Consider the following 23,177-nt stretch of genomic DNA (forward strand, 5'->3'; position numbering starts at 1 on the left):
AATGTTATTGATCAACAAGAGAGTCCGGTATGTCAAGTGGAGCATGACTCAGTCACCAAGCTTCATAAAGCTTCCCCATCCACAGAGGACGCAGTCAGATTCTGTTTGGACTTCCAAACCTGAAGCTCTTAGAAATTGGGCAAATTCAAACTCCCCCTGAACCAGGTGCCGCGGATACCACTTGATATCCCGTATTTCTTCGACAGCATCGAGCTTGCTGCTACCAGTGCCACGAATCCTGAGCTCCTGTAACCGATCATTTAATAGCCTCAAAATATCGAGCGGAGTTTGTGACGCAGGCTTATTGGGTATGATGACCCGAACCTGAATATGGTCCGAGGATGGGGTCTTGAGCTCCATCTTGAATAGGTGGCTCTTGATCCGATCAATCACGGTAAATCGGAGAGCATAGTAGACACCGGGAATCCAGGCAGTGGCCGTAGGATGGATCCAGAGGTCCACGAAGATGTGATCCACAAGTAGATCTCGCCAGGACTCGAGCGCGGCGGTCATGACTCCGTTGTGAGGTTGAAAGATGAGCGGGAAGGTTTCACTTGTAAGTTGGCGTCCTGTGCTTGGTTGGTGGCTTTCGTGGGGCTGGCAAGTTCAAGTTATTATAGCTACAAGAAGGACATCCATAACGAGTAATTAAGTTGGAATAAATGACGATCTCCAAGAAGAGAGCCTTAGAGCGTGGTGCAGATCTGACAAAGACCGGAGTCGGAAACCTGATTCTTATTCTGCATGTATGGTGATGAGAGATGTGAATACAAGATTTAGTCTGGTATCTTGGAGGCACTCTTATCTGCAACCTCTTCTCAAATGGACTCTACGAAGAGTTTTTAATGAGAAGAAACCTACTATCATGGAGGTCATCTCCAATTCGTATGTATATTCAAGCCTAAAGATCTAAGAAGGAGGCTCGAGGTGGATTAACATTGAGTAAATCAAGCATAGAGTCTAGATAAGATGCTCTCTACTAAATCAGTATCCGTTCTTGCACAGGTTTGTGATAATGGTGGAATCTTCGGTGATAAATTTTGTCTGTAGAGGCGCATGACGCTGTTTGGCCACAATAAAAATGGGAACAAGGCTGCGAAAGAATACAGCCTGGTCCATAAGGCACCAACACAGCGCTTACTCATCCCGCCCAATATATCACGTGACTCTGACACTTCGGGCGGAATCTCTTATCATCATTGCTTGCTTCATCCCGTCGCCGCAACAATCAACCTCCTCCATCTCAATATCTCCACCTTCACCATGGCAGACACCACACCTCCCAGCACAACAGAGACGACACCAGCAGATCCCAGCCCACAGCCCGATGCTGTGGTGAAGAAGCGCATCATTCGCAAAAAGCGCCGCCCCGCGCGAGTCCAGGTCGAGGCCGACAAGGCCAAAGAGATCCAGGCCCAGTTCCAGCCCCAGTCCGGAACGACCTACAACATCTACTACAACAAATGGGCTGGCGGTGATCGGGAGGACTCGTCACAGGCAGCAGCTCAGACCAGATGTAATCTTGCTCGCGATTCAGGATACACCAAGGCCGACGCGCAGCCCGGCGCGCACATCTGCCTGCACTTTGTAGGATTCCCCGATGTTGGTGGTCGCGTGAAACACATACTAACCCGTCGCGTCGATATATAGGCTCGCGGACTTTGCCATCGTGGCCAGGATTGCGAATACCTTCATCGTCGACCGACGATTCATGACATCACCCCCCCGCAGATGGATGTCTTCGGTCGCGAAAAGTTTAACGACTATCGGGACGATATGGGCGGTGTGGGTAGTTTCTTGCGACAGAATAGGACGATTTACGTTGGAAAGATTCATGTTAGGTACGGTCCATATCTCAGGCCCCGTCTCTTGCGCCCACCACTAACCAATTCGCCTCTAGTGACGATATCGAGTAAGCGACCCTTATCCCACCCGAACACGCAGAAGATGGAAGATGAGCAGATTTTCTGTGCATGCGAGAATATGCTGGATGCTCTAGGCGGAGGCTGACTGGGTCCATAATAGGGAGGTTGTCGCGCGTCACTTTGCAGAATGGGGCGAAATCGATCGCATCCGAGTTCTGACCAGTCGCGGTGTTGCATTCGTATGTGCCACCAATTTTTCGTTCCTACCGCACACTGACCGTCCTAGGTGACCTACAAAACCGAAGCAATGGCACAATTTGCGAAAGAAGCGATGGCCCACCAGAGTCTTGACCACAACGAAATCCTGAATGTTCGCTGGGCCACACAGGACCCCAATCCACTAGCACAGAAACGCGAAGCCCGCCGTATTGAAGAGCAAGCCGCGGAGGCTATTCGTCGCGCTCTCCCCGCCGAGTTCATCGCCCAGATCGAAGGCAAGGATGCTCATGCGAAGAGACAGAAAACCAACTACGACCTCGAGGGCTATGATGAGCCGGACCAGGTGCGATTTGCAGTTGGGCTGCGGAAGACGGAACACAGCCAGCAAGAGCAGCTTGCACTTCCGGCAGCAGAGGACCACCGCCAGCAGGAGGAACCTTCTCAGCCGCAGATCGAACAGGGCGGTATCTTCTCCAGCAGCACTTTGGCCGCGCTCGGGGCTGCCCGGGCGTCTGTCTCTGCCAAGCCTCAGCAGGCTGCGCCGGCGGGGCCGTTGGTTGCTTACGATAGCGACGACGAGTGAGGTGTTACAGAAGACCTATGAGTCTCGGAAAGCTGAGGTCGAGCTCAGCGCTAGGCTGGTTATGTCCTTATGGGTTCTCCGCCGCCTATCCTGGTGAATTGGTCACCGAGCGTCGTGGCCAAAGCTACTCCCACTTCGCTCGTCCCCAGCGCGACGAGCTCGTCACTCGCGGGCGCGGTGCGACTACAGACTGCGGACGGTGCCGCTTTCAGCACTATGGAAATGAAGCTAGTCTGGCGTGGACACGCGATCAATGGGCCAGTTCATACTCTCAAAGACTAGGGAGTAACAGGCACGAACAACACAGACACCTCAATGCTATATCGAGCGGCGGCATGACCATGCTACTGCAGGCTCGGTAGTCGCGCCTCTGTCTATTTTGTGCAAATTTAGGTGCCTAACTAGATTAGTGAAAACAGATATTACAATGTGCGGTTCAAAAATATCGTTTCCTGGCGTAGGCCCTGTCAGATACGCAATGGCTTTTCATAGATTAGCGATGATTTTACGACAGAACCTTACAACCTCAGTCATTAACTTGCTCAAGGACTATCATAAAGCCACTTGATATCTATCCGTCCTCGAAAAGGCCCCTCATCTTCAAAGTTGCTATACGTGTATCCAAGAAAAGATTCTTAGAAGCGGAGTGGGCTGCGAGATGTCGTAGAATTGGGTTAGACGCTCTGCACCCATCAATGAAATATGCCCATTCCACCAATTTTACCCCACGTTATAGTCATACGCTGGAATATATGACAGCATTAGCAGGCCTTCATGCATATGATCGGTGAACAAAGAAGGGACACTTGAACAAGCACAGAACGCAATCCAACTCATCAGGCCCCGCCCATCACATATATCCTCCTGCACTAGTTTGGTATAGGCAACTCTACGTTGACGACTGAGCGAGTCCCGCAGACTGATTCACGATGATTGGTGTGGAACCTGAGGCCGACTTGAAATTGGATACCGTGCTGACCGAACTGCAACAACGGAGCCGTGCAATGCACAATCTCGGGAAGCTTCGGGAAGGGTTGTTAGACGTCGCTGTCGCACATTGACACGTTGGGGATGGGACGAGGGATATTGGCTGCAGCTCGGGGCAATTTGTACAGGGATTCAGCTGCGGGTGATCCGATCATTCAATGCTGCCACATTTCGGCTATCAACAACATGTACCTAGAAATAGGATGGTGAAAACTTGATACCTATCGGTTTGCTTCTCGAAGCTCCATCCTTTGAGTCATGCCCAAATTCAATCTGCCTATATTCAGACCGGCATTGTTCATTTGTGTCATCCATAGCTATATCGGAAGCTTGCCTGAGGGAATTGAGCTGCATATCACTCAGCTACCGGTAGCACCAAGCATGTCATGCATACTCAAAAGACATATCTATCCACAGACACTAGCTATGACTCGGTCTGCATGAACGGCGTCGTACAAGTATCCCCTGACATCAGGAGAGGTATTCACGGTCCAAACACTCCTTGAGGATACTCTGTTGGTTTCTCGGATCGGCCGAAGTCAAATGCAAGGATTACATGACTCCAAAGTACATCAGAGGTCTCGTCGTCATGAACTTCATTCTTGTAACCGGCAGACTCGATCCTCTGCGCATCTTGGATTTATATATAGCTTCATCATCGCGTGCTTTATCAATTCCATCATCCATCTATCCAACTCCCACAGCCGATCATCTCATCACTGCGCGCATAACTTCAAATTCCCGCCTTAGACACCAACTCAACCATGAAGCTCATCTCCACTCTGATCGCCAGCTCGCTGGCCCTGGCAGCCTCCGTCCAGGCTAGAGATTGCACTGCGGGTATGAACTACTGCTGGGGTGTCCTGGATGACATCGGTAAGATCGACCCTATGGAACTCCAATGGCACGCTCGCTAATGCACGGAAACATTGTATATAGATCCCCGATATAACGCGTTAATGGACGCTGCGATCAAGCAGAAGTACGGCACCAACTGGTGGTCCTTTGTCGACACCAAGGACAAGTTTTTGTACCGCTGCGAGCCGGGCGGTGGCATCAGTATTATCACCGGATGCAGCTGGGGGTGCGTCAATAATGGGGCTGGACAAAGTGATACTTGCCGGTTTCAGTGAGATTGCCTCGTGTGCAGCTAGCTCTGTATTTGGCAAGTGAGGATTGGCTGGTGGGGGAGACAGAGCCTAGCAAAGATCGGGTTGTCTTTGATTGACGCATGTTTGGGTAGTGATGGTGGTCGTGTTTTGGTGATGGTGATGGCAATGCTGGCATCGATGAATGGCAGGTTCTTTGCTAGGATGTAGTACGTGTGCCCAAACTACTTACCTACAATCAACCAGAATTTGTCACTAAAAGGATGCGTCAAAGAGTGTTTGTTATCCCCTACACCGGCTGGTTTGTACGTGATCGTAGTAAGCTGAGGTGTTGCGAGCGAATTGATATCCGGGGACTAGCCTCATCGCGCCATCACCGTTAATGTCGCCACTCGATCCCCGTATGATCGAGTGGCTCGCTCTAGATCGCCATGATCGACTGCAGGGAAGTCTAGCAGTCATCGTGAAGTCCACGTAGACGAGATCGTTACCCATTAGGTAATCGCCACCCTCCTGACCCACCCGCGAGACCGCTTCGCCTTACCGGATATGAGGGAAAGTGGATACATCCTAATCTTCAGCTACACTACAGTCTACACAGTACACATTACCCATTCAGCCACGCCTCACAAATGGCGATGCTCAGCCTCAGCCCCTCAGCTGCCGTCCCCCTCCAAATACGAAACGACTGTGGCTGTCTTCGCCAGCAATGGCCCAGTCGACCCTCACCGTCTCCCCCTCGACAGACGAAATACGGATCCCCACTCAGCTGAGCAGTCAATGCGGGCAATCCTGACCGACACAGGAGGACAGCGCGCTCGCCTCGTCTGAGAAAAGGAGGGGAGAAGACCAAGATATAAAAGGGAGCTCGCATACCACCGGACTGAATCCTCCATTCCTCATCCCTCATCCTCTCAAACCAACAACCATCATCCACTCAACCCCTCACCCCTCCCCAACCAAATCCTCAAAATGAGCTTCCACGAGTCCGCCGTCCATGGCTCCATCCGCCTCGAGGGACCCTTCCTCCACGCCCTCCTCCGCGATGCCCGCGGCTGCGAGCGCCCCGCCCACATCGACCTGAACCACTTCATCGGCAACAACAACGGTAAGCCCAGCCCAGCCTTACTATCTACAATCCAAAAGCTGGTTAGTAGGAGCTAACATGTCATCATCGCAGGCCACTTCCAATGGGGCGGCCACAACTTCATCGAGTCCGCCCGCGGCGTGCACTTCGACGTCGAGGGCGGCGCCCACGTGCCCGTCCTCCGCGCTGAGCTCCGCGACGAGCACGGCCACTGGCACGTCGCCGATGTCAACCTCGCCGAGCGTCTGTTCAACATCGACGGACACTTTGAGTTCCGGTAGTGGGTGGCAGAAGATTGTATTCAGTTAGCGTTAGGTTTTGAATCTTTGATTGCAATATAGCATTTTTCCGTTCACATAAGTCAACTCTTCCTTTCTCAAGTACAAGTAAGTACAGAGTACTCTGTAGGATAGCCAAAGTGGCGGTGAACCCTTGTGGAGGATGAGGGGTAAAGGCGAGAGACGTATGTCAGGGGTGCGGTGTCAGATTGAGGATCGGAATTAGAGTACGGCGTAGTTACCGCGTACGGTGTGTTAGTTGGATTTGTGGATTCTGGAAGCTGAAGAAAAGAAAAGATCGGCCTGATCCCGTGACCGGAATCAATAAACCGGCCGATCCATCACAAACGGTTTACTGCTTTGGGGTTAGTTCTCGCGGGCTTAATTTAGTAGCTGGCTGGATTGGGGTTAGTGTCATGCAGCCTGTTTCGGGCCGGGGAGGAGCCGAGCCCTAGCCATAGCATCCTTTTCAGAAGTTGAGATGGTAGACAAGATGACTATTCGTACGGTAGAAGAAAAAGAGGATGATTCTCACCGGCAAAGGCACTAGAATCAGGGTTAGTAAATGTCCTGTTTTATAACTTATCTAAGTAGGCGAATCTGAACAAATCCGACCAGTGAAATTCAAGTTTATACATAACTAGAGCTAATAAAGTAACAATGGACTACGATATTACTCCTACATATCGCAGCAAACCACTATAGAGATGTATCTAATCTAAAGCCCGACAACCTCAGTTCAATCATGGTGGAAAAGCCCGGGGCAGCGCACTTCAGCCAGTTTTCTGTAGAAACAATTTATCACATGAGAGCGGAGGCAATTATACTACACACTCGGACTCATAGGTGTTCCGCACCCTGGCAATTTCCTACATCTCTCCCCGTGGACATACACAAGGCCTATTATATTAGCTTTGTAAAACCATGATTGGAGTTTTAATATAGCGTTGGGAACCCTCCGGACAGGATACCAGATTAGACAGAAGTAACCAGGGCGATCATCTGTGGCTTTTCTATCTGCCATTATGTCAATCTTTCACCCACACTGCAGTGCAATCCACGCTTGACGCTGTGAGCAGTGGTGGTAAGAGCTGGCGAGGTTTGTCCCTTCGGGATTCGACGCGCCCTAAGGGCGTGCTCTTCTGCACCCTAGTTCACTGTGGATCACATCAGGTGTGCAAATTACAAAGTACATGACAACCTACACCAGAGAGTAGTTGGACTATCCATTTGGACGATGAGACAATGAGGGTGACTTCAGCCGCCAGCGTATGTAGAACAGTCGTCATGTTAGGGCTTGCATTCGACTAATCAGCATCTGCTTGATTCTTTTGTGCCCCGTCTCCCTTCCCCCCCTTAGGCCACTGCAAGGGAAGTTAGCATCAAGAATGACAGACAAATCCAGTGTCCTGAAAGTGGTCTGGAGTGACGCTGTGCTGCCAAGGTATTACATACTGTAATGGCTTCCTGAGGCAGAGAGATTCAGTGACATCTTGGCTATAGACACTGGACTGACAGAGTATATATATCCACTCTGGTTTATTGCTGCAGATGCTCTGCATACGATCTTCTCCATAAGAACGACCTTACCATGATGTGATTTTATAATGAGCTTATTAGGGTCTCTTTTTTCTGGTCATAATTCCCGTAGAACCCGCTAGGGAAGATCAATGGTTCCATTTACTAGTTTCTTACTTATAGTCCTCATCGGCACGTAATGTCTACCTGGCCCCAAACATGTCAGTCAACATAGGAGAATATTGAATCCACGTTTGCCGCAGCGAATTGGCCTCAGTGAGGTGGTGCAGCGGGGACCGGACCACTCCGTCGCTCCCACTCACGACGAACCCGAACTAATACCGTCTCGGAATTGGGGCTTACCTCAAACACAACCGTGGAGTCATGGAGGAGATCCCGTGGGATGTCACTCCCCAGCCCACCGTTGATTCTCTCGTTCAGCACTGCTAGGCAGCAGAGAAGATACTCCTGGCTCGGTGTGATGTCAGACATCCCCTCGGCATCGACTGATAACGGCGCGGGCTGGGGGGCTGCAGCAGGCGGTTCTGTTTCACCGGGCTGATCAGGAGGTTCGGGCGTAGGAGCGACATTGGATTCGGTGGCTCCGGGCAATGGAGCCTCATTGGAGGCTGGGCTTTCCGCTTTGACCACTGGAGACTCCCCAGACCGGTAAGCAGGGTCTGTTACGGTGGCCTCGCTGTCGGCGGAGCCTTCCGTCGCTGGAGGTTCGGCCTTGGGTGAAGCCTCGAGGGAGGTCTCCTCCGGCATGTCAGCCTCCTCAGACATGTCAGCCTCCTCAAGAAAAGCGCGTCTCAGAGCCGCTTGGCGGCGGGTCCGCGGCGCGATGTACGCTCGAGTTGCCGCGGGGCGAAGAGTTGCCTGGGGTCGAGGACTTGACTGGGGGCGTGTTGGCCGGGGGTGCAACCTTCTGGCCATGGTACTGAGTAACGTGTCGACCAAATGAGACTCGATATATCTGAAATAGCGTAGGTAAACTCCTTTGTCTTGATACTTGGTGCTGGTGGGTGGTGTGTTGTGACAAGATGCGGTGTCAGCCTAAGACACTTTATACTTTTTGGTAAATGTGCCCATTTACTCCGTGACCAGAAAACTCCCGTCTCACTTCCCATCCCAGCAGCTTACTACGCTAATCATCGTCTCCAATTTTGGTGGTGATCTTCTGTATATCCTGGGAATTGTCACCCCGCAGTTGATTGCGGTAATCACCTCTTGAAGGCCCCAATCTTCTCAGATTCATTTCCGAGAGCTTCAAACAAAAAGCACAATGAGTATAATGCCAAGTAAGTATCATGGCTAATGTCCATACTTCCCATGTACTGCGCTGTGCATAAATCCAGGTCGTGACTTTTTCAAGTGCTCGTAAGAGCGTTGCACATGGCTAGACTTTGTAGGTCCGGCATCTGTGCTCTGTCTACCATTCGGAAATCCGCTTAGTAGATTGATTTCTTCATTAACTTGATTCATTCACTAGATTATGTTTTTTGTCTCCAGCAACATGTCGATATGCACGGGCATGAATTAGGGTTTGATTATCGGAAGAGTTTTCACCCGAAGTCTTGGCAATTCCACAAAGAGAAGTTGACAGTGATTGATGATCACGAAATTATGCTAGAAATTGATCAGCTAGATTGACAGGGAGAGATGAAACATGCTGCGTGATTAGAGACTTCTTTTTTTACCTTTATATTGCATAAAATCTGCACTTTTTTCATCCACCAAGCATGTTAGCTCAGGGGAAGAGCGCCGGGCTCATAACCCGGAGGACCCTGGATCGAAACCAGGACATGCTATCTTGTTTTTGTCATTTTCCCCGCTCTGCGCTTGCAGTCACAACCACACAACTTCTGAGTAAGTTAGGTCGACAAATTCAACAGACCGTTCGATGTTTTCATCGCGGTTGACCTGAGACTTTGAGGCTGTAGAATCTCACTGTTATTCGCATCATGATTGAGCTTGTCTGATATGCCTCATCGCATACAGCAGCTGACAGGTCACCCAAGAAGACCAGAAGAGCCCCCCTTATCGATAAGCCGACCCACCCAAATCCCGTCTAGACTTTCCCCACTTACGTGATCTCAAATTTCTCTCGCATCCACCAGGCACCCCCAGCACTCTCCTGCATCCAAACACACACACACCCCAAATAATCCTCCGAGGTTCACACCCATCCGCAAAATGCCCCGAATACCTCTCGCCCCGCTCGAATTCCTCACCCAAACCCGCTACGTCATTCATTTGACAACCGGCAAACGCCTCGTGCTGTTCCGCCTCCCCACCATCGAGCCATCCGCCACCCCCGCACAGAACGAAGCGAACGGATGGTCCTACTACGCCATGGAAGCGGAGTGCCCGCACGCCGGCGGGCCGATGCAGGACTCGTCGGTCGACATTGAGGACTCCGCGTACGTGGTCTCGTGCCCGTGGCATGCGTACGACTTCAACGTGGAAACGGGGGAGTCGAGCGTGGGTATCACGGCGTGCACGTTTGCCGTCGATGTGCGGGGGGCAGAGGGCGGGGGGCAGGTGATGCTGGAATACCCGGAGGAAGGGGTGGGGGTGGTCAAGCTGGAGGCTGTCAGCGAGAGGATGCAACTAAAGGAGCCGAAGCAGGCTAAGAAGCTGGACCGGAGGGACGACAGCGCCGCCACTCAACCGGTGGAAGAGGGTAATACCACCCCCGCAGGACCGGCGGTCTATCTTGATAACAACGCGACGGTCTGCGACTGGTGCGCGCACATCCTCAACACATCGAACCCGGAGCACAAGATCGAGTTGACGGCACACCTGTTTTCCATATTCACGGCCCGCGAAGGAACAACCGACCAAATGGAGATTGGGGATGGCACTGGCGTAAATTTGCCCGCGATGCCGCCACGGGACGGGCTAGTCGATATCAAGCCGGGCCAGATGCCCCGTGCGGGACGCGGAGGCACGCAGAAGAGCCGTATCATGATGCTGCATGCGCTGGCGAACATCGAGCAATGGGCCATCGATCTGGCGGTGGACATCTGCGTGCGGTTTGCGTCGTTCCGCACGAAGGGGGACGAATCGCGGGGTCTGCCACGGGCGTTCTTCCATGACTGGTTGAAAGTTGCCAGCGACGAGGCGAAGCATTTCTCCCTGCTGCGGGCGCGGCTGGAGGAGATGGGCTCGTACTTTGGGGCGATTCCCGTACATCATGGGCTGTGGGAGTCGGCGACGCTGACGGGACATGATCTGCGGGCGAGGATTAGTATCATTGCGCTGGTGCATGAGGCGCGCGGACTGGATGTGAATCCGATGACGATTGAGAAGTTCCGCAAGGCTGGGGATACAGAAAGTGTGCAGTCGCTCGAGATCATCCACAACGACGAAATTACGCATGTGACGACGGGGCATCGGTGGTTGACGTGGATCTGCGCGCAGGAGCACACGGACCCTGTGCAGGTGTTCCGGTCGAATGTGCAGCAGTACTGGGTGGGAGCGCTGCGGGAGCCGTTCAACACAGAGGCGCGCATGCAGGCGGGTCTGGACGAGCGGTATTATGGAAATCTCGTGGGATATGGCAAGGCTTGAGGTAGTGTCACCCGTCCCCTCACAGTCTACATATCGAGCGTCCGTGTAGCGTGCCTGTGCAGGCACAAGCAGCCATGCTACCAGACCACGCAGGCAGCTGCACACTGTACATAGCATATCATTTTAGCGAGCAAAAGCCCATATCACCACTAATTCCCAAAAAAACATCCAGATGTATCGGCTGTGAAATCCTGGAACCCTTGCCTAGCATCAGTACGAAGTGAAACTCCCATCCAATCCTCAGATCCTATCTTCCAACTCATCCGCATAATCCAGACCTAAGTCCACATCACTCCTGCCTCCATTCATACCCCGACTCCGAATGCGGCAGGAGTCTCGCAGCAGCATCACGTTCATCCGCTCTGTGGTCTCGATCCTCCACCCCAGACCCATCCTCACCACCCTCCTCGACCTCCCGATCTAAGATTCGCTGATACTCCCGTCTGCGACGAGCATCGCCCCCAGCACCGTCAGCCTTCACAATCCAGCCGGCTTCCATCCCTCTGCCTCTAAGCACCCAGAACGCAATCTATCAGAAGTACAGTTAGCACTTGAAGATGCTCAAAAACACATAGAGCAGCTACACCCGATCAACCCCTCTCCCAAACTTCAATAAAAGAACAACGTTGGAAGGAAAACAGAAAACAAACCTTCAAACTCCCCGTAACAACGACAACCCCGACAATCAACCACAGAACCCCCGCCTCTTCCGCCCGCCACGGCCCGAGACACGACCGAGTATACCCCATCTGCAAGGCGCAGGCATCATCGCCGTGATCGCGGTTCTTGAACGGCCAGGCGCGGTCATGGAGACTGCGTAAACCACAACACTGGAGACGGTCCTGGATGGCGCGGATGGCGGGGGCGTCGCGGGCGTGGAAGAAGGCCTGCCAGGTTTGGTCGAGGGTGCAGGCATTAATGGGGTTGGAGCGGGAGAGGTAGAGGATGGCGATGGAGAAGAGGAGGGTTGAGAGGATGGTGTGGAGGGTGTTGAAGAGGGTGCGTACGTGCATGAATGTAGATGTGGAGGCGGGCTTGGTGAGGAGAGTGGTGAGGAGGAAGTTGATGAGGGTGAAGGGGACGAGGAGGGTGGTGAGGATTGGGAGGGCGAAGGGGAGGGGGAGGTGGAAGGTTGTTGTGCGGGTCCAGGCAATTCTGTGGTTGTTAAGTTAGTCTGTTGTGATGGTTTATGGTGGTTGGGAAGTGTTGGTGGTTGCGTACACTGCGAGGATGAAGGCGAAGATGGAGAACTGGTGTTGTTAGTGGTGTTGTTTATACTTCATGAGATGAAGGTACATACGAGTATGACGAGAAGGTGAATGAGAAAGACGGCGTTCAACTTGATAGGCATGTTGGCGATGATAGGGGAGCTGGAGATAATAATGATGGATAGTTGTGAAAGAAGAAGAAGAAGAAGAGGTGATGATGATGATGATATCCTTGAGATGTCGGTGACAGAAGAGGTGGGGGAAAATGCGGGGTTGATTGTAGTGTAGTTCACTGCATCGACTGTCTGTTCCCATCAACACTACTCTGTCCGACCACTCTCATTCTTGCTGCTCTCATTGTTACTGCCATCTCGATCTCAGTTCTCACTACCGTCATTCTTCGATCAATGTATTGTACAATACAGCCGGCTCTTATGTGCCCTACTCATCGAATGTTCCTCACTACCCCACCTTGTCGTTAGCAAAATCCCCTGAAGCCCACTGCTCTCGCGGCGTGGATTCTGTGTGACTGCAGCCGTGGATGAGAGCTAGTAATCGTTTGAACTCCTGCCTACCATGCAGTGTCTACCATCACTGCGACGCTATGCAAGGTAGTTCTGGGATTGATTGATTGTTGTTGTTGGCAATAATGGCAGTTCAGCTCAACCTTCCTATACATCGATATACCACCTTACCTGGACTTCCACAGAACACTATCGCCAGTTTCTCTCGGCTAATCGGTGACAGAGAACAAAAGTACCTGACGCTTTTTAGTCCGGTAATCGGACTGCTTAGTGCTTACTCCCAAAACCCGCTTCAGCGGCAGGGGTCGATCGCCTAGTCTTGATCATCCTGGTCATTTTAGGGCCACTTACGGCTCATGCTATGCGGAGACAAGCCGGTGGGGTGGGGAATAGAGCGTTCTATGAGGCATTTCTTTGTCTCTTCTTACCTCTCGCTGGATTTGCTCACTACCTATCACATTGCCTGACTCGACTTCTTGCGGCATCCAGTCTGATTCCATCGGTTGCGGCCTGGTACATTCCTCCTCGACCGTCTGTCTGCTGCTCCCCCCCATTTCAACACCTTTGCACCTCCCCTTGGGCAATCTCATTTCTTTTACCTTAATGCTCTCCAAGGGTAACTCTGTTTTCAATCTCACTTTGATTCTGCGGCGCAGTTGGGGGTGGAGAGGTTTGGGCTTGAGGCTTTGTTCTAGGTGTATACATCTTTATATAGTATAGGGAAGGTGGGTTCGGGGCGAGACCCTGACGCCAGTTTCTGGATTGTATTACTAAATAGGATTGAGTATACCAGGACGCTGAAAGAAAGGGGGGTCCGGGGGTTCTCCCCCGGGATAGCTTCTTGTACTTTGATCAGGGTTGAGGTGCACCAGGAAGCTGAAAAGGAAGGGGGGTCCGGGGGTTCTCCCCCGGGACGCTTTTGAGTATTATTGTATAGAGTCGCTAGTATCCATATATACATCGTACAAATCCTCACGCAGAAACTCCAGACTCGACCTTCCCGTTCTTCTGCAAAGCATTAGCACAACCCATCTCGAGGATGTCAGCAGACTTACCAGCTTGCGGCTGTACGACACGCCAAGGTTGCTGTTGCTCGCCGAGTCGTACGGGAAAGGCGCGGTGTAGTTGAAGGTGGCAGTCAACCCCTTCCAGGTCTTCTGGACCGCGGACAGGATGCCGTAGCCGCCCGAGCAAGTGCCCTGGGTCAGAGGGACGGGCCAGCCGGCAGTGTAGGTGCTGTAGTCGTCGTCGGACAGCGGGCCGCGGTGGGTCTCGTTCATGTACAGGTTGGTGGTGTCCACCTCGTAGTTCACGTAGCCGGTCTTCTCGGCAACCCACTTGAACAGGTTGGCGCCGCAGTCCCAGCGGCCCAGCGAGGGCAGACCCCAGTTGGCGGACATGGAGGCGATGACCGAGTAGTGAGTGTAGAAGGTATCGTCGGTGGTTCCGCGGAGGTTCTCCGGGACGGCGCCCCCCAGCAGGAAGGTGAAGACGTTGTTGCCGATCGCGTACGTGCTGGTCTCATCGAACGTCAGCATGATGAGGGTGTCCTTGGTGAAGTACTCGTTCTCGAGCAGCTCGGCCAGGAAGCTGTAGGTCCAGCCCCCGGAGGTCTCGATGTTGGAGTCGTGGCCGTCGTTGGTCATGTTGGGGGTGATGAACATGTACTGGGGGAGACGCTCGTGCTTCAGATCGTCGTAGAAGGTGGTGAAGTTCTTGATCTGGCGGAGACGCAGCGAGTCCTCGGTGACGGAGTCGAACAAGATCAAGGGGTTGTGCTTGCGCACATAGACGTTGGCCCCGGTCTCTGGGTACCGGTACCCCTGGTAACCGGGGTAAGGCAGGGCCTCCTGGTACTCGCCCCAGGCGATGTTCTTGGTGTCGAACAGGTCCGCGATGGTTGACACATTGGCGGGGATCTGGTGGAAGTCGTCGTTGTCCATGCCAAAGGTGTCCCCGGCGGCCGAGGCGCAGTAGTTGGGCTCGGAGGGATGGGTGATGGCCCAGAAGTTGCTGAGCAACAGACCCTTCTTGGCCAGCGCCGCCAGGTGAGTTTCGGCCGCAGCCACATCGTAGTCCTGTCACGTTAGCCCAAGTCTCACTGTACACGGGTCGGTGACATACGGTGTTCTCCAGCCAGATGTTCACGAAGCGGTTGAACGAGAGACCCTTGACATTCGACACGGGGGAGTAAGGCTGGACAGAAGCCTTGGCTGCAGCGATCTCAGCAGCCGACGGGTACTCCTCGGTGGTGGTCTGCGCGAGAGCCAGCGACAGACCTCCGAGGAGGGCGATGAGGGATTGCTTGGTGAACATGATGCCGGTAGAGCGAGGCCGGGAGGAATTGAACAGGATGGCTGAGAGGCACAGAGAAGGAAAGCGAGCATGAGACCAGAATGCAGTGCCTTTATATCTCTGTCTTTGCGACATCGGCCAAGATGGCTGACAGGCGATGAACCATGTGTCTACATCTCCGCTGCCGATAGGAAGCTTGCAGCCATTGCAGCATTAATTGCAGCGAGGCTATTGGCGAGGTCAATTAAGCGACGTTGACGAGACCCGCCTGCAGGTGCACTAGTCTGCAGCGATGTTGAAGCAGTTATAAGCATTTTAATCTCCGAATGACTGGAAATTCCAAAAAAGATGGTGATGCGGATGGAAGATGCATGCACGTTGCGATTCACTCGACGCTGACTGGCCGAACACCGCACGGGATGGCCAAGTGGGCCTGAGGCCGGGAGGAGAGCACGTGCTCCAACCATCCGCATCTACGGGTGGGAACCAAGTAACAAATTGAGGTACTATGGACTTACTAGGAGGCAGGAAGATACCACGGTGTATCTGTCGCTGTGTACTAACAGCCCAGTGAGTGCGTACACCATCAGATTGAACAGTTGTAAGAATCATTGCTCATTAATTGCAGCACCAATCTATCATCTATATATCATGGCTAGCGATGAAGACTCTATCCTATCTAAGCAAAGAACTTGGCCTCTCCCTCTTTGAGCTTACCGGCTCCCACCAGGCGCTGCACCTCCTCGGTGTACACCGTCTTGACGGCAGCAGCGTCCTTGCCAGCAGCAGTAAGGCGGCCAGCCAGACCCGCCAGCTCCTCGGCATCGATCTTGCTGATGACGAGATCCACATCCGCCAAGACGGAGTCGACCTGCGCAGCCGAGGGAGCGGCATCGAAGTAGTTGACGTCCTTGACGGATCCCTTGAGAACACGCTTGTTCTTCTTGGTGGCGTTCTTAGCGGCCTCCTTGGCCTTCTTGTTGGCCTCGCGCTCGGCCTTGGCCGCCTCCTCGGCCTCCTTCTTGCGCTGCTCCTCCTCCTGACGAGCCTTCTCCTTCTCCTCGAGCAGACGCTTGGCCTCGGCCTCACGCTCGAGACGCTTCTTGTCCTTGTCGGCACGGGCCGCCTTGCGGAACTTCTTGATGCGCTCGTCACCGGCGGCGCAGTCGTCGACCAGGTGGCGGAGACGGGCCGTGTCCTCGGTCTTGCGCTTGCGGCGGGCGTTGGCGTTCTTCTTCTCGACGTGACGCTTTTGGTCACGGCTCTCGTTGTCGTCGGGGACGTCCTCGTCCAGGTACTCGAAGGTACGCCAGCTGTCGAAGTTGTACCAGAAATTGTAGAAGTTCTCGACCTCCTCCTGGGTGCTGTTCTCGTCGCCCAGCTCGGGGACGGGCTGGTTGTTGGAGAAGCGGCCCTCGGAGATGAAGACCTTGCGCCAGAGCTTGTAGAAGTTCTTGGAGGCTTCCTTCTTGGTGGGGGGCTCGACGTCGGCAGCCTCGTCGACGGAGTCGAACTGGCGGCGCTTGACGGGGTCGGAGAGCACCTCGTGGGCCTTCTGGATACACTTGAAGAACTGGTCGTTCTCGTCCCGGTCGCCCAGCGCGGCCTTCTTGTCGGGGTGGTGACGCAGGACCTTCTTGCGGTGGGCCCGCTTGATCTGCTCGGGGGTGGCGCGCCAGCGGTACTTGGTCAGGCCGAGAACCTGGTAATGATCTTGGCTCTACAAGGAATGCAAGGTTAGCAGAGGCAGGGATGCAGTCAGTAGTGGATCTTACCTTCCAGTCCTTGGCCTCTCTGGCGAGGAGCATGCTGTCCTCGGGCTCGGAGATTTCGCCAAGGTCATCCTCCTCGGTCTTCTTGACGTTCTGCTGAGCCTGGATTCTCTCATCCTCGGAGAAAGTGCGTCCGTGACGCTTCTGTAGATTGGAGGATGGTGTAAGCGTGGCACAGGAGAAGGAGTCTGGAGGATGCTTACTCTGCGGGCGTGGGCCAGGAAGAAAGGACCCACGGCCTCGAGGTTTCTCTGGGTGGCGCCAGAGAGGGTGCCAACGGCCTTGAAGTCCTTCTCGGCACTCCAGCCGGAGGGCAGGGCGGGAAGAGCGACGTTGAAAGTCTGAGTAGAAGTCATGATGGATTGAGATGTCCCGATGAAGGTAGAGACAATAGAAGAAGACCTGGGGAGGAAAGGTAGAAACTAGAAAGTGAGGTGCGGCTGGGCTGCAAAGATTAGCTGATTTTATTTTTTTCTGCCCCGACTTGCCGCTTACCGGGGGCCAATCATCGCCGGCTTGTTTCGGAGGAACTGCCTCGACCATGAACTGAACAGCCGTGACAATAGATTCAGTTGCTGTTTGCAATTTTCTTCATTCATTACTGAAAGCGAACTAAAGAGGGTTCTATAGGACACACTTTCTTTGAGAAGACACGACATCTGACTTGCGGACCATCACTTCAGTCCTTTCACACTCGACATGGCTTCCTCCACCGTCCCCTCCGCACGCAGTGCCTACCGTCAACTCCTCCGCGCGACTCGCATCGCCTTCCACGGTGCGTGTTTTCTTTCAGAGACATCGGAACAAGTACTAACCATTCTGCTCTTCCAGACGACCTACGTGTTCTCGTTGCCGCCCGTCAAGAAGCTCGCCGCAACTTTGACAACCACACGCGCCAGGGCATCGACACCCCCATGCAGATCAACCACGCCATCGAGGTGGCCAACATCCTTCGCCACAACATCGTGCAGGGCGTACGGGAAGATGGTGACGAGAATGCCAAGTGGGGTGCGCTCCCTCCCATCCGAAGCAAGGAAGGAGATGTCGCTAATCTACATTGTTAGAACTCCGGATCCACGACGAGATCGAGCGCGGGGACAACGACTCCATCAAGGTGGCCGGCAAGAAGGTTAAGGTGGATAAGCCGTGCTCGGCCTGAATTCTTACGTCTGTACAGCTGGGATGATGGCGGATGTGCAAGATATGCATTGCGGATTGTATTATAGTATACCCGAACTTTTCTTTCTCTCCTTTCTGGCGTCTCTTGGGGTATTCGGTTGCATCAATGTGTTAAGAATTCGATAGACGATACATACACAGCCGGTAAAATAGACAAACGCCCGCTCTCAAACATACATCACATGAACGCTTCCTACTTCCAGAATAAGCAAGAAAACCACCCGTCTAATCGCCGTTGAGACTAGAATACTGGATTTCGCCAGCACCCGGCGGCGGCGCCACGGCGTAGTTGCGCGGTCGTTCTTCCCTGGCACTGGCAATGTCCGCGCCCGCCGCGGTGATGGCTTTCTTGCCGCCCTCGCCGGAGCGCATCCCCACGGCTTGTCGGCCTTCGCGGGCGTTCTTCATGCGTTCCTCACGATCCATGTTATCCAGCGGCTTGGGCTTGCCCCATCGGATGCGCAGGGGACACCCTTGCAGCACTGCCTTGCCCTGGCAATGCTTGGCGGCGGCCTCGGCGCCCTCGCGCGTGGCGAAGTTGATGAACGCGGAGTGCGCACGATGGGAACAGATCAAGGAACGCAGGGAGCCGAACTGGGTGAAGAAGGTGCGCAGCTCGTGCTCGGGGAGATCGTCCTCGACACCCGTCACAAACAGCGAGGTGATGTTGGGGTCCGCCGGGGGGGTGATGTCCTCCGCGGAGGGCGGCACTTGCGCCGCGCTGGGAAATGGCCGTCCCCCCCGCCCACCACGCATGCCCCCGCCGGCTCCTCGTCCCCCTCGTCCGGGCAACGGCGTGCCCCTCCGACTCTCGCTGGTGCGGATGGGACCAGGCCCGTTGCCGTACCGACTGTGCACGACGGGCGCGTCGCCGGCAACAGCAGGCGCGGGGCCCTCTCCATCGTCAGAGGCTTCGATGCGGCGCTGTTTGCGGTAGTAAGGCTCGCTGTTGGCCAAACGCCGCAGTAGCTCGCGGGCCTTCTCGTCGGTCTTTTCGTATTCCTCGACCGCACCGCGGCCTTCCTCGATCTCTTTCTCGTGGCCCTGGGCGTAGTATTCGCGGTTGATGGTGCTTTCGGGACCCGGGGCGACCATTTTAAGCGCTGCGTCACGAACGACGATGGGCAGACCGAACGACAGATCCAGCATGCAGCACTGGCAGCAGTTCTTCAGACGGGCGCAGGTGAGGCAGATGGTGGTGCGCTTGGTGCGCGCAGTGCGGTCGGCCTTCCAGCGGAAGATGGTGAATGGTCGGGTGCACTGGAGATGTCAGTGGCATGTTTCTGGTGTGCGCGTGGGTGAGAGGATACCTACCAGTTTGCATTCTGCGCCATAGTCCTCCTTCAGCATCTGCACGTAGGGGTTATCCGGGAGACAGCTCTCGCAGACAGACGGGAAGTCGGTTGTCTCCCATCCGGATCGATTGAGATCCTGCTTGATCTGTGCGGGAGGCATGGTGTGTGGAGTTTTTGTGCTGGTGGTCAGCGACGAAGCAGTGGAGTTGGAGAGTTTATTTGACGACGGGCAGCAGAACTGGATTCAAGGTTATCGATAGTCATCGTGGCTGAATGTGGCTAGTGAGTGGCGAGTGATGACCTATCAGGGGTCACGTGAGAAGCGGATGTTGCTGACTCCGCGAGTAGAGGGGAGGGTGAGGGCTGTATGGATATACGGAGTGATGCGAATATTCATGAAACAGGATGCATGTGAGACCAAACAGCATTTCTCCTGTTGCAATCTAACTACTACATAGTATTCATTGCACATGCAGGGTGCCTGGCGGAATACGCAGATACGCAATACGCAAATACGCAACACGCAACACGCAACACGCAACACAGTTGGCGCCGAAGATCAAGGCTTGGAGGGCGGAAGATGCCTGGCTCTAAGCCCGATCGGGCAAATCTGACCCGCTCGGCATTACCTTTTTCCCGGTCAGAACCCCGGAGCGCCCAATGCGGCCTAGCGTGCAATGGCTGGGGAACAGAAAGCCTCCTGCGAGCGCCCGGGAAAAGAGGGAAAAGAGAGCCTGAAAGCGTCTGGAAGAGAAAAGTACAGATTGTATTGAAGATCATCTGAGAACCTGCACCTGCTTTGACAGGATTATAGTAACAATCACACGATAATTCTGCCGGTAGAAAAATGACACTAGACCTAGATAGGAAGGCTGTGGGTCCCATTTCCGCCTCCCCTTTCTTTGCCTTCCGTTGCTGCTTCGTGTTTGCGTGTTCTGTTCGTTCACTGTTCACTCCACACCCCTTCACTTCACTCTCCATCTACTGGGCTTCTCTCCTTCACCTCCTCTATTTCTTGCTTCCCTGCCATTCTTGCTGCCTGCTGGGCTTCAATTCTCTTCTCCTCTTCTTAATTATCAATTCCCTTCCATTCAACTGGGTCGTGGATATATAATTGCCTTTCTTCCCTCCCTTATTCCATTCTTCTCTTCAACCCGGCTACCCCCTTTTTAATTCCTCTAATTCTCTTATTCCCCACTTCACCTGAATCACAATGGCTCCCCCCACGGCTTTGGAACAGGAGAACCATGTGCGCGACGCGGAGTTCAACCGCGCCCTGCACGGAAAGTCCGCCCAGGCGCAGGGTGGTATCGCTGCCATGCGTGGCAAGGATGCCGCTGCCCAGAAGGCCGCTCTCGACGAGTACTTCAAGCACTGGGACAACAAGAGCGCCGAGGACGAGACGGAGGAGATTCGCGCGGTAAGCACTGAGCACTTGGTGCCCCTGATCAAGCCCAGCTAATCAATCGCAAACAGGCCCGCCGAGCGGAGTACGCGACTCTGACCCGACAGTATGTCCACCCGCTGATTGATCTCCATTGCCGACTAACCTGGCCTGCAGCTACTACAACCTTGCCACCGATTTTTATGAGTATGGCTGGGGCTCTTCCTTCCACTTCTGCCGCTTCGCTCCTGGCGAGCCCTTCCGTCAGGCGATCGCTCGTCACGAACACTACCTGGCCCACACCATGGGCATCAAGGCCAACATGAAGGTTCTGGATGTGGGCTGTGGTGTCGGCGGTCCTGCCCGCGAGATCGTCAAGTTCTCCGATGCCAACGTCACCGGTCTCAACAACAACGACTACCAGATTGAGCGCGCGACCCGTTACGCTGAGCGTGAGGGATTGAGCCACAAGCTGAATTTTGTGAAGGGTGACTTCATGCAGATGAAGTTTGAGGACAACACATTCGACGCCGTCTACGCCATTGAGGCGACGTGCCACGCGCCCGAGCTGGTGGGTGTGTACAGCGAGATCTTCCGCGTGCTCAAGCCCGGTGGTGTGTTTGGTGTGTACGAGTGGCTGATGACGGAGGCGTATGATAATGATAATGCTGAGCACCGCAAGATCCGTCTCGGTATCGAGCAGGGTGACGGTATTTCCAACATGGTCAAGGTCTCGGAAGGTCTCCAGGCGATCAAGGACGCGGGCTTCGAGCTCATCCACAACGAGGACTTGGCGGACCGGCCTGACTCGGTCCCGTGGTACTACCCCCTGGCGGGCTCGTTCAAGCACATGGGATCGATCTGGGACTTCTTCACGATTGCACGCATGACGTGGTGGGGCCGTGGCATCGCTCACCGGTTTGTGGGTGCGTTGGAGAAGATCGGCTTTGCGCCTGCTGGCTCGCAGAAGACGGCCGACAGTCTGGCTCTGGCGGGTGACTGCCTGGTTGCGGGTGGTGAGAAGAAGCTGTTTACGCCCATGTACCTGATGGTTGCTCGCAAGCCGGAGTAATGGATGACGTGTGTACAAAATGTTCTGTTTTGCATCCCACACCTACGGGTGGTCTATGTGTTTAATGGGTGGTTGTTTTCTTCTCGAGTGTTATATTATTGCCGCCGTGGGATGGTGTACGTATCATTGCGGTATGTGTGACGATGATGTTATTTAATACGACTTGCCTTGGAAGATTTATCCACTATTTGACCAGCTCAATCTCCCTCGCTTCTGCCCCGTCCTTCTGTTTCTCCAGAAACTCGTCTGCGACAGGATTGACGTGACTAACCCGGGCATCCTTGCCGTCGAACAGGAGGGCGACCTGCTCCAAGCTCGGTCCTTTGGTCTGTTACGTTGTCAGTGTCTGCCCAAGCCCAACAACCTCGGTCGGAGTCGAAGACAGCCGAAGAGGAGAAACGCACCTCGATGAAAAAGAACCAAACAACGACAAACTCCACGGCAATCCACCCGACGTAGAAGAAGTAGTACTTCCAAGCAAACGCATCGATGCCGAGTGGATTGACGTAGGTGTTGAAGGCGCCCGCGGCGCCAGTGACGAGCCAGAAGAGCGCGATGCCTTTGGCGCGGAGGGAGTAAGGGAGGATCTCGACCACTGTTTATTTGCCCTGGCAGTCAGCGCAGCCAACCAGACCTATCCCCCCCCCCTCCTCTTTGTTAACTCCTTTTCCCGACGAGAAACCTACCATATAACATCATCGCCCCCGTCCAACCCAGATTATGCACCGCATTATACAGATAAATAAACGCGACGGTCGCATAACTCGCGCTCGTACTGCCCGTCTCGACAAACACGCCAGTGCAGATGGTGATGAGCGCGAAGACGAGCCAGATCAAACCCATTGACCAGAGGAGCAGGGGGCGACGGCCGAGGCGGCCGGGGAGGAAGGCAAAGGCCAGCGAGCAGGCGAAGCTGAACATCTGCGAGGTGGCGGTGATGAGGGTGGTGTCGATCTCGCGGGTGATGCCGGCTGCGGCGAGCATGCTGCTTAGATAGTAGGAGATTAATCCATTTCCGGAGCATTGTTTGCATATACCTGTCACTTAGATTAGTATGAATTGTATCCAGGGCCCCCGGGGGTCTCTCTTGTCGTTTGTATAGTGGACTTAGGGTTGCGGTGCACCAGGAAGCTGAAAGGAAGGGGGGTCCGGGGGTTCTCCCCCGGGACGCCTTTACACAGTGTATACAGGGCTGAGGTGCACCAGGAAGCTGAAAGAAAAGGGGG

At 54.1% G+C, this 23,177-nt stretch overlaps 13 protein-coding genes and 1 non-coding gene across 14 annotated transcripts in view; 7 read left to right on the top strand and 7 right to left on the bottom strand.

The window, feature by feature from the left end:
* Nucleotides 1-48: 48 nt before the first annotated feature.
* Nucleotides 49-513, bottom strand: BP01DRAFT_384933 (uncharacterized protein; the record flags this gene model as incomplete). Its single annotated transcript, XM_025577556.1, has 1 exon — nt 49-513. One exon carries the CDS (start codon nt 511-513, stop codon nt 49-51), a length of 465 nt encoding a protein of 154 aa, XP_025428969.1.
* Nucleotides 514-1,263: 750 nt separating this feature from the next.
* Nucleotides 1,264-2,667, top strand: cwc2 (active spliceosome conformation promoter CWC2; the record flags this gene model as incomplete). The annotated part of the gene is made up of 4 exons (XM_025576913.1): nt 1,264-1,587; nt 1,651-1,841; nt 2,026-2,104; nt 2,152-2,667. The coding sequence occupies 4 exons, from the start codon at nt 1,264-1,266 to the stop codon at nt 2,665-2,667; spliced, it is 1,110 nt and encodes a 369-aa protein (XP_025428970.1).
* Nucleotides 2,668-4,289: 1,622 nt separating this feature from the next.
* BP01DRAFT_358973 (uncharacterized protein) lies at nt 4,290-5,048 on the top strand. Its single transcript, XM_025575557.1, has 2 exons — nt 4,290-4,530; nt 4,594-5,048. The coding sequence occupies exons 1-2, from the start codon at nt 4,419-4,421 to the stop codon at nt 4,785-4,787; spliced, it is 306 nt and encodes a 101-aa protein (XP_025428971.1). The 5' UTR covers nt 4,290-4,418; the 3' UTR covers nt 4,788-5,048.
* Nucleotides 5,049-5,786: 738 nt separating this feature from the next.
* On the top strand, nt 5,787-6,131 carry BP01DRAFT_277288 (CVNH domain-containing protein; the record flags this gene model as incomplete). The annotated part of the gene is made up of 2 exons (XM_025571416.1): nt 5,787-5,871; nt 5,944-6,131. Coding segments are annotated over 2 exons (273 nt in total), but the record flags the coding sequence as incomplete, so codon positions are not given.
* A 1,788-nt stretch (nt 6,132-7,919) lies between these two features.
* On the bottom strand, nt 7,920-8,582 carry BP01DRAFT_384937 (uncharacterized protein; the record flags this gene model as incomplete). The annotated part of the gene is made up of 1 exon (XM_025577557.1): nt 7,920-8,582. One exon carries the CDS (start codon nt 8,580-8,582, stop codon nt 7,920-7,922), a length of 663 nt encoding a protein of 220 aa, XP_025428973.1.
* An 803-nt stretch (nt 8,583-9,385) lies between these two features.
* Nucleotides 9,386-9,457, top strand: BP01DRAFT_t231. The gene has a single exon. It is a non-coding gene; the product is annotated as a tRNA-Met (tRNA).
* A 252-nt stretch (nt 9,458-9,709) lies between these two features.
* On the top strand, nt 9,710-11,494 carry BP01DRAFT_122368 (Rieske [2Fe-2S] domain protein). The gene has a single exon (XM_025570415.1). It carries the CDS (start codon nt 9,843-9,845, stop codon nt 11,220-11,222), a length of 1,380 nt encoding a protein of 459 aa, XP_025428974.1. The 5' UTR covers nt 9,710-9,842; the 3' UTR covers nt 11,223-11,494.
* On the bottom strand, nt 11,248-12,644 carry BP01DRAFT_358977 (uncharacterized protein). The gene is made up of 4 exons (XM_025575558.1): nt 12,523-12,644; nt 12,444-12,472; nt 11,873-12,377; nt 11,248-11,751 (listed from the first exon to the last, which is right to left on the bottom strand). Exons 1-4 carry the CDS (start codon nt 12,571-12,573, stop codon nt 11,512-11,514), a joined length of 825 nt encoding a protein of 274 aa, XP_025428975.1. The 5' UTR covers nt 12,574-12,644; the 3' UTR covers nt 11,248-11,511.
* A 1,274-nt stretch (nt 12,645-13,918) lies between these two features.
* Nucleotides 13,919-15,597, bottom strand: BP01DRAFT_358979 (putative acid phosphatase). The gene is made up of 3 exons (XM_025575559.1): nt 15,079-15,597; nt 14,010-15,032; nt 13,919-13,962 (listed from the first exon to the last, which is right to left on the bottom strand). The coding sequence occupies exons 1-3, from the start codon at nt 15,268-15,270 to the stop codon at nt 13,927-13,929; spliced, it is 1,251 nt and encodes a 416-aa protein (XP_025428976.1). The 5' UTR covers nt 15,271-15,597; the 3' UTR covers nt 13,919-13,926.
* A 253-nt stretch (nt 15,598-15,850) lies between these two features.
* BP01DRAFT_324271 (putative ribosome associated DnaJ chaperone Zuotin) lies at nt 15,851-17,435 on the bottom strand. The gene is made up of 3 exons (XM_025572820.1): nt 17,225-17,435; nt 17,025-17,165; nt 15,851-16,969 (listed from the first exon to the last, which is right to left on the bottom strand). Exons 1-3 carry the CDS (start codon nt 17,375-17,377, stop codon nt 15,929-15,931), a joined length of 1,335 nt encoding a protein of 444 aa, XP_025428977.1. The 5' UTR covers nt 17,378-17,435; the 3' UTR covers nt 15,851-15,928.
* Nucleotides 17,436-17,576: 141 nt separating this feature from the next.
* Nucleotides 17,577-18,368, top strand: BP01DRAFT_358981 (LYR motif-containing protein). Its single transcript, XM_025575560.1, has 3 exons — nt 17,577-17,796; nt 17,853-18,029; nt 18,086-18,368. Exons 1-3 carry the CDS (start codon nt 17,721-17,723, stop codon nt 18,178-18,180), a joined length of 348 nt encoding a protein of 115 aa, XP_025428978.1. The 5' UTR covers nt 17,577-17,720; the 3' UTR covers nt 18,181-18,368.
* Nucleotides 18,229-19,920, bottom strand: slt11 (Pre-mRNA-splicing factor ECM2). The gene is made up of 2 exons (XM_025575561.1): nt 19,515-19,920; nt 18,229-19,460 (listed from the first exon to the last, which is right to left on the bottom strand). The coding sequence occupies exons 1-2, from the start codon at nt 19,653-19,655 to the stop codon at nt 18,426-18,428; spliced, it is 1,176 nt and encodes a 391-aa protein (XP_025428979.1). The 5' UTR covers nt 19,656-19,920; the 3' UTR covers nt 18,229-18,425.
* Nucleotides 19,921-20,443: 523 nt separating this feature from the next.
* Nucleotides 20,444-22,147, top strand: erg6 (sterol 24-C-methyltransferase). Its single transcript, XM_025575562.1, has 3 exons — nt 20,444-20,915; nt 20,972-21,006; nt 21,057-22,147. Exons 1-3 carry the CDS (start codon nt 20,709-20,711, stop codon nt 21,949-21,951), a joined length of 1,137 nt encoding a protein of 378 aa, XP_025428980.1. The 5' UTR covers nt 20,444-20,708; the 3' UTR covers nt 21,952-22,147.
* The window catches only part of BP01DRAFT_324281 (general substrate transporter), a 2,439-nt gene continuing 1,385 nt past the window's right edge, over nt 22,124-23,177 (bottom strand). Inside the window, exons 6-8 of the mRNA XM_025572821.1 lie at nt 22,638-22,988; nt 22,356-22,546; nt 22,124-22,279 (exon numbers count right to left, since the gene is read on the bottom strand). Of these exons, the coding sequence (XP_025428981.1) occupies nt 22,136-22,279; nt 22,356-22,546; nt 22,638-22,988 (686 nt within the window). The 3' untranslated portion in view covers nt 22,124-22,135. The remainder of the gene's footprint in view (nt 22,280-22,355; nt 22,547-22,637; nt 22,989-23,177) is intronic.

This window comes from Aspergillus saccharolyticus, assembly GCF_003184585.1.
Source record: "Aspergillus saccharolyticus JOP 1030-1 unplaced genomic scaffold BP01scaffold_30, whole genome shotgun sequence".
NCBI lineage: Eukaryota > Fungi > Ascomycota > Eurotiomycetes > Eurotiales > Aspergillaceae > Aspergillus > Aspergillus saccharolyticus.